The sequence below is a fragment of the Oncorhynchus clarkii genome, chromosome 4, assembly GCF_045791955.1.
Source record: "Oncorhynchus clarkii lewisi isolate Uvic-CL-2024 chromosome 4, UVic_Ocla_1.0, whole genome shotgun sequence".
Taxonomy (NCBI): Eukaryota; Metazoa; Chordata; class Actinopteri; order Salmoniformes; family Salmonidae; genus Oncorhynchus; species Oncorhynchus clarkii.
Window position 1 is genome coordinate 65882565 of NC_092150.1, and position 11717 is coordinate 65894281.

Consider the following 11717-nt stretch of genomic DNA (forward strand, 5'->3'; position numbering starts at 1 on the left):
CAACGCAATCCAGGTCTTTTCATACTCTCCTTGGTTTTAAATGATCAAGTATTGATCTTGCCGCCAATATTCTAACTAAAAAAGGTAGAAGGTGATTGTCAATCACTCAATAATAATCTTACTACCTTCAAGGTGTTGAGTCAGTACATTAGTCTCATTAAGTACATAGGACTTGCATGAAGCACTGAAAGAAGTGTTTCCAAAATTTCTCAAATCATATTCGTACCCCAGTCAGTGTGGACGTCTTCTAAGCCAATAAGCCTTTGCAGCTTGTAGTTTGTCTTAAAATACCCTGTAATGAACCCACATACTGATGAAGGGGCAATTCCACAATAATGTAAATATGCTTTTACTCAGTTTTTTCACTTTAAAATGTATGCCAGACAAAAATCACTAATTTCAATGTTTAACAAACCATACAACTATGCACAAGGACTACTTGTAACAATTTCCACTGAACATTTTACAAAAGCAAATTTAGTGGAAGAACTGTCCAGATGCAGACTTTGATAACAGAACTACAGTAAAATATCCCTCAAGTTATGAGACCACGTTTTCCATAAAACTCTAAAAAAGGACATTTCAAAATGTTCTACCTCATAATCTCCAGCACCACCCCAACATGTGAAAATGGCACATTTATATGTCCTGTAGTAAAAAAGATTAAGAATCATAAGTGCTTCCAATGACATCAACCAATTAGTAAGCAGTACCTACTCAAAATTGGTCAAAATAGCATGCTGTACACCAGTGATGTCATCGGAAACACTTTTCTCTATCTTTTTTTACTACAAAAATATTTTCACATATGTTGATGTTGGGGTGGTGCTGGACATGATTCATATGAAGTTGAAAAATGGAGAAGTTTAACCCATCTACACAATACCCCATAATGAAGTGAAAACATGCCTTTAGACATTTTTGCACATTTTTTTTTTTTTTTTTTTTTTTTTTTTTTAAAGGATTCACACCCCTGAGTTAATACATGTTAGAATCACATTTGGCAGCGATTACAGCTGTGAGTCTTTCTGGGTAAGTCTAAGAGCTTTGCACACCTGGATAGTACAATATTTGCCATTATTAATTTCAACATTCTTCAATCTCAAATTGATTGTTGATCATTGCTAGACAACAATATACTTTCCAGCAGATTTAAGTGAAAACTGTAACTTGGCCACTCAGGACCATTCACTGTCTATTTGATAAACAACTCCAGTGTAGATTTGTTCCTTGTGTTTTAGGTTATTGTCCTGCTGAAAGGTCCCAGTGTCTGTTTGAAAGCTGACTGAACCAGGTTTTCTATAATTTTGACTGTGCTTAGCTCTATTCCGTTTTTTTTTGTCCTAATAAACTCCCCAGTCCTTAACGATTACAAGCATACCCATAGCTTGAAAATATGGAGAGTGGTACTCAGTAATGTGTTGTATTAGATTTGCCCCAAACATAACACTTTGTATTCAGGACAAAAACTGAGAATTGCTTTGCAACATGTTTTACAGTATTACTTTAGTGCCTTGATGCAAACAGGATGCATGTTTTGGAATATTTTTTATTCTGTACAGGTTTCCTTCTTTTCACTCTTTCAATTAGGCTAGTATTGTGGAGTAACTACAATGTTGATGATCCATCCTCAGGTTTCTCCCATCACAGGCATTAAACACAAATGCTCATTAAACTGTTTTAAATGCCACCATTGGCCTCATGGTGAAATCCCTGAGCAGTTTCCTTCCTCTCTGGCAGCTGAGTTAGGAAAGACGCCTGTATCTTTTGTAGTAACTGGGTGTATTGATACCCCATCCAAAGTGTCATTAATAACTTCACCATGCTTATTCAATGTCTGCACCAATAGGCACCCTTCTTTGAGAAGCATTGGAAAACCTCCCTGGTCTTTGTGGTTGAATCGGTGTTTGAAATTCAATGCTTGCTGCCGAGGGACCTTACAGATAATTGACATTATGGGGTAGTGTGCAGGCCAGTGACACACATTCTCAATGTAATTTATTTTACATTGAGGCTGTAACAACAAATGTGGAAAAAGTTAAGGGCTGTGAATACTTTCTGAAGGCACTGTATTCCTAATGCCCAAAATGTTGATGAGTTTATTTCTGCAGAATAGAAGATTCTCAGCTTTTCTTTCAGCTGTCAATTTACGTCTCAAAGATCTGCATCTTTAGCTAAAAATAATAAGATTTACTGTGTCAGATATATGCACAAACAAAAATATAGAGCACTGAATGTGCAGTCTGCAGTTGTCCATTGAACGTAAGGCAATTTTAGTGCAGGCATCGACTCCAGTTTGAAAAAATAAATCTCGTTATGAAAGGGAATTGAGCATCCCTGCTTGGTCTTTTAGTTGCCTTTCTCAGGATAAACCAGACAGAAAGTTAAACACTGCACATCTAGTACACCTCTGCAATCTGGTTAGAACTGGACCTCAGACAAAACTAGGCCACAGGAAATATCATTGTTCTGCTATATGAAACTGAGATGTTAGTTCAACAGCATGAAATACAGTTGGAAATAGGGACATGACAAATACAATTTTTAAAAAATGGCTTAATGTTTAAACGGCTTTTAAATTTGTTTTCATCGGTTTCCTGTTAAAACTAAGAAAAATTCATATAATTTCACGTGAATTCACAATGCTAAATATGGTCCTACTGTGACCTACTGCATATGACCGCTAGCGGGCAATGAAGTTCTATCTTCCCGGACAATGGCGCTGACATTACTGCTGTCCCTCGGACCCACTCTGCTAGGTGCCACTCCATGTTTTCAGAGGTCAGTACATGGGACTTTATGTCCCACTTCTCATCAATATGACGGCTCGCTGTAGTGACGTATGACAGCATGTTCATAGATGTCCAACAACCTGATGTTAACGCCGTGTATGTTTCTTTTTTAAGAGATCACGCTTTGTACTTGCAAAGAAATCATTGTACAATTTCGTCACCCGGGCCATCACAGTTTTCTGACATGGCACGTTGTAGTCTGGTTCTAGACATGCCATCAGGGCATTGAAGACGACATGCTCAATCTTTGACTACGGTTCTGGAATGAGCGATCCGATTTTTCTAACTCTGTCCCTTATCGCACTTCTTTTGTGAAAAAGCCGTCTGTCTGTTGTCGCTGCCAGAAACAGTTTGGGTCTCACGGTGCGTCTGTTTCCGATGGTTAAGCATTGCACCTGTACTACCATTACTGTACCTCAATTTCACCTCGCAAAGTTTGCATTTCACCACCTTCTCATTTAACTTCTCAAAGTTTTGGAATACAGGACTTCGCTGCTGTCGCTTGCCATACTCTGTCCTTTTTACACCGACGATGACGTGCAGAGCGCTTTATGTCCGTGGCAAATAAATTGAAAGATGCACATCTTTCAATTTTTTTAAGATTTTTTTGATTTTTAATTGATTTTCATTTATGGCTTTTTTTCTTAACGTTCCCAATTTTGTTTATATGTTTTTAGTCTTTCCAAGGCCTCTTTACAATCCATTCAAACAGGTTTGACATGTAACATGTATTTACAGTAATAGCAGGTACTAGTCTAGACCTTTTCACTGCTAGCAAGGCTGGGGAACAACATGTTAAATTGTAGTCTATAATTAAAACACTGTCGGAGGACCGTTACTTTCATGGCTGGTGATGGATCTGCAGAAAGCACCCAACAGTGAGAAACTAATTTAGAGCCTATCTATACATCTTATCAGCAGGGTCTCTCTAGCCTAAGGCTGAAAAGAACAAGGACCAGACAAATAAATCTGACTGGCTTCTGAGACACAAGCTTTGATGACTTCTTCCACACCATTTTGATAATGAAATAAGTGTCATGATGTAAATCTTCCATGTCAAATAGGAACGTTGTGTCCTCATGGCTAAACTGTGACTGAGACACGTGGGCCTGTCGTGTGGGGTTCTTGGGGATGTTATCTCAGTATAGTGAAATCATCTGACTTCAATCCATGGCTGCCCAGTATGGGGTGGGATCTTCCTCGATCCCTCAGCCTTGGTTTAATTCAATTGAAAGCCAATGATTGACTCTTCTGACTGAGGCTTTGAAATCCCCTTCAATTTGATTCACACAGTGAGTATTTTCAAGTGGGTACCTTGTTTTGCCCACATTGTATCTGTATTGATATACAAAATATTGTGGAATGTTTTGTAACTGTCAGAGTGTTATTTGACATCTTTGGTTATCAATCTTTTGGATTTCTACTGTAGGCCACATCTGTTCCTCTTCAAACAGTGCTATTCAATCTCTCTCTTTGTGAGCTTGAAGATATTTTTAAGATGGAGGCAATCTGATGTTTAATATTACCGATTTCCAGATGAGCTCAGCTGTCAAAATCAAACAAAGGTTTGTGATATGATTTGGCACAGAGTCTGAACTGTAATAAACCCCCCCTAAAATATCTAACAGGAAGTGTTCCACACTTCAAATATCTGATCATTCTAAAAAAACACCTGTGGGACATTCATTCATACTAACAACCAATGAGGGCGAGCCAGGCAGTGAAATAACAGTGAGGGCTGGAAAGTAAGTTAAAAACGTACGTAAGACTGAGCATTACCAGTGATGACATTGTCTTCACTGCACAAACATGCCCGTCCTGCAACAATGGCAAGCGGGAGGAAACCCAGCCGTACAAAACAAAATCAGGAGAGCCTGATACAATGGGAGTCAGTGCTTCCCATGTCATTCCAGGTTAAATGAGGCAAGTTTAAACAGTCACATGGTTCCGGATGAGATCACGTACATTTCGTTTTGGGGATTTTAATAGCTTCTTGACAGCACCCGTGGTGATTTGAATGAAACCGTCCATACATATTTGCCCACTGAAGGAGAGCTCAGAAATGTACTTTTTGGACCTGAATGCCAAAACATTCCAGAGATAAAGGTGCTTAAAATTCAGCCATTTTGAAAACCCCACCATGCCTTTAGACATGCATGTTGTTTTCATCACTGGAAAAGATAAACGGTTGAGCTTGATATCATTTAAAAGCTTACAGTGTTGTCAAACTATTGTATTATTTCTTTAAAATAATGTTTGGAATAAAAAAACTGTCATATTTAAATCTTTAATGTCAATCATCTTAAAACACATATACTTGTTTTTTTTCCCTATTTGCATATGTTGTAGTTTAGACCGTATTTCACATAATTTAAGGTTTTTGTGTTGTGTCCGCCGTCGGTTAAGTCAACATGCTCTTGAATACAGGGTGGGTGTCATGTTTTGGCTGATAAATGTTCTAAAAATGGGAATAAAATTGAAATTTCAACTTTCAAATGGTACCACAAAGATGGTTGGATGTCCACACATTAGATCATGTTGACTTGAATGGGAATATCTGTTGTTTTAAATGATACTGTCAATCCTCCATCGGAAACCTATTGAAATATAAATAGAATATGCATTACCATTCAAGTTGACATTTGAGGCTCGTCTTTGTGGTGGCAATTAGAAGTTTCAATACAACACAAATTTCAAATGGTATACCAGCTAAATTGCAGGGCTCTAAATGGATAGGTCCATTCCATAAATTATTTCCATGATTGAAATGACACCCACCCTATATTCAAGAGCATGTTGTGTCTAAACTGATGGCGGGCACAACACAAAAACCTCAGATGATGTGAAATACGGTCTAAGCTACAACATATGATATATGATAAAAAATGTTAAACATGTTTTTAGATACATGCCGATAAAAAAATATATATAGTTTGACAACACTGTATGTAAGCTTTTAAATTATATTTTCCAGTGATAAAGACATGGATGGGTTATGGTATGCAAAACGTCACCTTTATCTCCTAAATGTTTTGGCATTCAGATTCAAAACGTCACTTTCTGACCACTTCTTCCATTGGAAAACATGTATGAAAAGCTGCTTAAGTCAAAAAGCATGCCATCAAATAGTGATTGAATGCCTTGATGACAGCTTGGCATCTCTCAACCACTCTTTTCCTTCACTCTGAGGTCCAACTCATCCCAAACCATCTCAACTGGGTTGAGGTCAGGTGATTTTGGAGGCCAGGTCATCTGAAGCAGGCCTCTCCTTGGACAAATAGTCCTTACACAGCCTGGAGGTGTGTTGGGTCATTGTCCTGTTGAAAAACAAATTATAGTCCCACTAAGCAGATGGGATGGCATATCGCTGAAGAATGCTGTGGTAGCCATGCTGGTTAAGTGTGTCTTGAACTAAAAAAATAAAAATAATCACCGACAGTGTCACCAGCAAAGCACCCCCACACCATCACACCACCTCCATGCTTCACGGTGGGAACTACACGTGGAGATCATCCGTTCACCTACTCTGCATCTCACAAAGACACAGCAGATAGAACCAAAAATAGCAAATTTGGACTCATCAGACCAAAGGACAGATTTCCACCGGTCTACTGTCCATTGCTCATGTTTCTTGGCCCAAGCAAGTCTTCTTATTGGTGTCCTTTAGTAGTGGTTTCTTTGCAGCAATTCGACCATGAAAGCCTGATTCACGCAGTCTCCTCTGAACAGTTGATGTTGAGATGTGTCTGTTACTTGAACTCTGTGACGCATTTATTTGGGCTACAATTTCTGAGGCTGGTAACTAATGAACTTATCCTCTGCAGCAGAGGTAAGCCTGGGTCTTCCTTTCCTGTGGCAGTCCTCATGAGAGCCAGTTTCATCATAGCGATTGATGGTTTTTGCATGTGCACTTGAAGAAACTTTCAAAGTTCCTGAAATGTTCCAGATTGACTGACCTTAATGTCTTAAAGTAATGATGGGCCCTTGTTTCTCTTTGCTTATTTGTGATGTTCTTGCCATAATATGGACTTGGTCTTTTACCAAATAGGGCTATCTTCTGTATACCACCTCTATCTTGTCACAACACAACTGATTGTCTCAAACGCATTAAGGAAAGAAATGCCACAAATTAACAAGGCACACCTGTTAATTCAAATGCATTCCAGATGACTACCTCATGAAGCTGCTTGAGAGAATGCCAAGAGTGTGCAAAGCTGTCAAGGCAAAGGGTGGCTACTTTGAAGAATGTCAAATATAAAACCTCTTGATTTGTTTAATACCTTTTTGGTTACTACATGATTCCATAAGCGTTATTTCATAGTGTTGATGTCTTCGCTATTATTCTACAATCTAGAAAATAGTAAAAAAATAAAGAAAAACCCTTGAACAAGTAGGTGTGTCTAAACTTTTGACTGGTACTGTACCTCCCTGTCATCCTGAACTCCTCTACCCGGCCCATAACGTTTTGCTCAACTGCTTACAAACTCCTTTCATTTGTCAGCTGTTGATGCTGAGTTGTTATGCAGCGAGGTTTTATTTGTACACAGATCTCTCAAGTGTGTTGCACTGTGCAACAGGCTGCAGGCTGCAGAGCAAAATAATATAGTTTGACTCTATAGCAGACTAGCATTACTCTCATGGTTATTCTAAACTTTTTTTAAACAGGCAGAGCATCACACCCAACCTGTAACAAACAAACCTGATTAAAAATATTGGTAGATACTGTAAACTGTAGCAAGATATGAAAGTAAAACTGGATGCAAACATTGAGAGGAAAAACAACATGTCAGGATAATCCAACTAACATGGATGAGCAACTGTAGCTTGATAATATCCACAGTGCTAGGAATGTGTCATCCAGAAATAGGGATTAACCTCTTGATATGTTGTGTCAGACTGTCGGTCTACATCCTGTGCTGTAGAGTGAGAAACATGCCATTGTGAAATACTTGACTCACTTTCAGTGGTTAGCCCCAACAGACCCTGAACCAGCGAAAGGACATACAAGAGGGGAACTTACTTTGAGTATTCTTCATTGTCCCGGTCACATCTTGCATCCTTATGCTTTTCCCAGTCCTTCCCATGCTTGCAGGTGGTCAATAGAATGATATCTTCCCCATTGTGAATATGATATAAAGCATTTCTGGTTTCTGAACCGATACCAGTCAGATACCTCTTCCCTTTGAAAACCAGTAAATATTTCCTTGATGGAGGGACATTTTTGAGTGTCAAATATCCCTTGTCCCCTCCTTTTTGGGAATGGTCTTTTGAAAACAAAGGAATGGACACATCAAAGTGTGGCCTAAAATGATCCATATCAATGCTGGCTTTGGCCAAAATGGCCTGGCCAATATCAAAGCCCAGCTCCTCTGTGTAATATGGCCAGGTGCCAGAGTAGAGGTTGAAAATGAGGTGGTTCCTCCCGTCATTCCACGTTGGAAGGCTCTGTACTTTAGCCTTGACATTGTGAATGTACTGGCTGGACAGCTGGTCCCGGTCCAGAGTGTCAATGCCCAGCACATACAGACAGGCCTCGTTGACGTCTGTGGTGTGGAAGCGGGAATCCTCGACAGCTGTCAGGATCTTCTGGTAGCTCTCAGACACTGTCTCCCCCTTCAGCAGGGGGTAGACGTACACCTTGAACCCCCTCTGGCAGCGGCTGAAGTCGAAGCATGTGTCCATGCGGCACCTCCTGCTCTTGTAGATGTTGTTGCGGATCTCCCGCCTCTCCCTGGGAGAGGTGTGCTGGTGGTGGAGCAAAGGGCTGTCCTCCTCCTGCTCTCCGTCCTCCAGGTAGGTGTTGAGCGGGTGGGTCCACTCAGGCCAACGTTGTCTGAGCAGGCTGAAGCCGGGGCTCTGGGCGACTCTGAAGAGGTGCTGGTGGTGGTTTTGATGATGGAACTCCCCAATCTGAAGTCCCCACAGGTAGGCAACCAGAAGAAGACAGGCCCCTAGAGACACGACCAGGTACCTCTTCTTGGCCTGCATGTGGACAGTAGGGCTGAAGGTGATGGGAACCGAGGCAGGAGAAGGAGCAGGGAGGACGTGGGGGTCCACACTCAACCCACGGGGCTCACTCTTATCCACAGGTAAGCATGCTGCTGGTCTGAGTCACTGTGTGCACAAGATAGAACAGAAAGCGTGAAAATCACATTATAGCTGGATTCCATTTCAGATAATCAGAGATGAGCATTATGATGGATTGCAGAGAAAAGAGTTGCATTTGGTATCACTGATAGTGTTTGCTTTGTGTTTTACAGCACATTTGAGACAAATCAATATTCATATTGTCTGATGATTAGAATCAATGGCTCCACACTAGCTACAGATTGGTCATATCACATTATCTGGTGTAACAAAAATTTTTGGTATCCATTATTGGCCATTATTAAAGGTTTGCCTATACAAAATCTCACCACATATTTTTCAACTACCCTGGTATTTGAGATAATATATTTGTTCTCGATTCAGCCAAAAATGTCAGTGTCCAATTGCAGATGGTGCGTTTGAATTTAGAAAATGCTGTTCAAATAAAAAAAATGTTTTGCCTCATGAAGTAGTCCAACAATGTGTACGCCACCATCTTGTCTAGTTCAAATCTTCTCTCATTGACTGAGACAGGTGACCATCATCGAGACATGCAGCCCTTTGGGGTGGACCCACCTGTCTCAATCAATGATATTTGAAATAGACAAGATGGAGGTGAACACATTGTCGGATTACTTCATGGAGCAAAAAAACATTTTTTTTAAAATAAATAATGGAGCATTTTCTAAATTCAAAACGCACAGAACATTTTAGAAGATACATGTTTGCCCGACTCAAGAACGAATATAGTATCGCCAATAACAGGTTAGTTGAACAATCTCTGGGAATGTTTTGTATAGGCAAACCTGTAACAACCAGTTATGGATACCAAAAATGTTTCCTTATAACACATTATCTGATGTAACAATCTGTAGCTAGTGCTACACCAAAGCAATATTGTTCAGACACTTCCACCCATGCACAATTAGCCTGCGGGGACGAGGCTAACGCCAAAGCAATTCGACAAAAGTCAAATAATGAATTATTTCAGGTCACTCATCATCAATTTAATTCAACTTCGAAGCAAAACCAAATGTTTGTTGAATTAAGTAATGTATCAGGGAAAACATGTGCCCTACCTTTTGTAACAAACACCTGCGATACTGTTGATTTTCGAAGCTTCCAGCGTTGATTGATGCCCTCTCACCCGGATGAACACGATGTAAACACAGCATCCTAAATGATCCGAATAGCTTTGGGGCCACTTAACTAACAAAAATCATTATTCTTGTGGATAAAAGCCAAAGAAGTTGGAGAGCCATTGGAAGCCATCCGATGCAGGGTCACTTTTTTTCCTTACCTAGAAAGTAGAATGTGATACTTTTACATCATATCCCAGAGAAATCTTGCAAAATATTGTTCTTTCATTCTCAGGGGCCTCTGAGTCGCACTTCTTGACAAACATGTCACCACTTACGATAAAGGTCACCTTCCCATACGGGAGACTCAATCCATGCTCATTCCATTTACCGATAAAATGTATTGTTTTTATCATAAGCAATTGATCGAGTATATTTCCATAAGCAACCCCCCCCCCCCGCCCCCCCATTTGATTTACTTAGAAACCTATATTTTCTGTATTCATGCAATTTTATAGTGGTGTTTACAACGGTTTGCTGTCATCTTTGTGTGCGTCGGACTCCGGTATAAAAGTTTCCGAGCAAAACACTAGTTTCCAAAGTGCGCTCTTAACGCGTGAATCCGAATCAGTGAATCTAGACCTGTCTCTCCATACTTCTCCGGCCCGCGTAGACTGGCTATGTCAATTCCAATCGCTACGATTGTGGATCATACAATGCATTGGCACATTCTTCGTCTGATGACAGTCCATGATTATGTCTATCCAACTGAGTCAGATCAACAAAGCGCACGAATTTCTACTGAGATTTACTTCAGGGGTTATTTTCTCAATCTCTATAAATGCACGCAAAAATAATGAGTGACAGTTCAATAAATCCACATGATCGTCATTTTAGGGATCCCATGTATACTACATCCACTTGCTCCCGATTACATAGTAGATAAATGATACACAGTCCGTAAAGTTAACGGTGTGTGTGTCACCTGAACGACACGCGCCTCAACAGTCGGCAGTCCAGCACAGAATCTTGCAACGATCACGCGTCAAATCTACTCCAAAGTAATGTAGTGCATCAAGCTGCAATCTCTCCGTCTTTCATTCACCGGGCTGTGAACCACTACGAATACAACCACAGTTCGCAGATAGGGGCTCATTCTACATATTCCACGGGTCCTGTGGAGTTTACGAATCCTTCTGCATCCCCCTCCACTCTCATTCAGAGCTCAGGACCATGCGATGAACCTCCCACAACGAGAGGCTGCGCCTCCGACCGCGGTTATTGGTAGTGGATGCGCGGTGAGCAATGGAAATGGATGGTGGAAGCGTCGATCATTTCAAGAGGCGTTGACAGCAACTATAGCTGTTCGATAAGAAAGCATGCTATCAGAAGTTGGTGGTGTATGGTTGTCTACTCATGACGTGCCCAGAGCCCTTTTTGTATCAGTCGCCCATATGAACTATTTAGGGGTGTGCTCGAAATATTGCAGATGCACACCTGCACATGCGTTTTTCTATCTCAACCTTAACGAAATGTTCTATGATGTCTTCCTGTATCTATAGCCTATTTGAGTGAATCCGGAATGCACAGATTGGGAACTAGATGTTGAGTAGGTGATTCAATGGCTGATTCATAATGAAGATAATGCATAGAAAAAAGTGTGATAATAATGTAATAACTCTGTAATATGGTCCAGTATGTCATCGTTGTAGTGCGCTATGACTTCAGCAACACTCCTTGCTAGATGTACTTGTAAATG

The 11717-nt window shown here is 40.4% G+C and overlaps 1 protein-coding gene across 1 annotated transcript in view; it reads right to left on the reverse strand.

The window, feature by feature from the left end:
* The window catches only part of LOC139407785 (exostosin-1-like), a 249541-nt gene extending 238329 nt beyond the window's left edge, over positions 1-11212 (reverse strand). The window contains exons 1-2 of the mRNA XM_071151650.1: positions 9959-11212; positions 7813-8906 (exon numbers count right to left, since the gene is read on the reverse strand). Coding sequence (XP_071007751.1) covers positions 7813-8780 — 968 coding nt within the window. The 5' untranslated portion in view covers positions 8781-8906; positions 9959-11212. The remainder of the gene's footprint in view (positions 1-7812; positions 8907-9958) is intronic.
* Between the last annotated feature and the right edge of the window lie 505 nt (positions 11213-11717).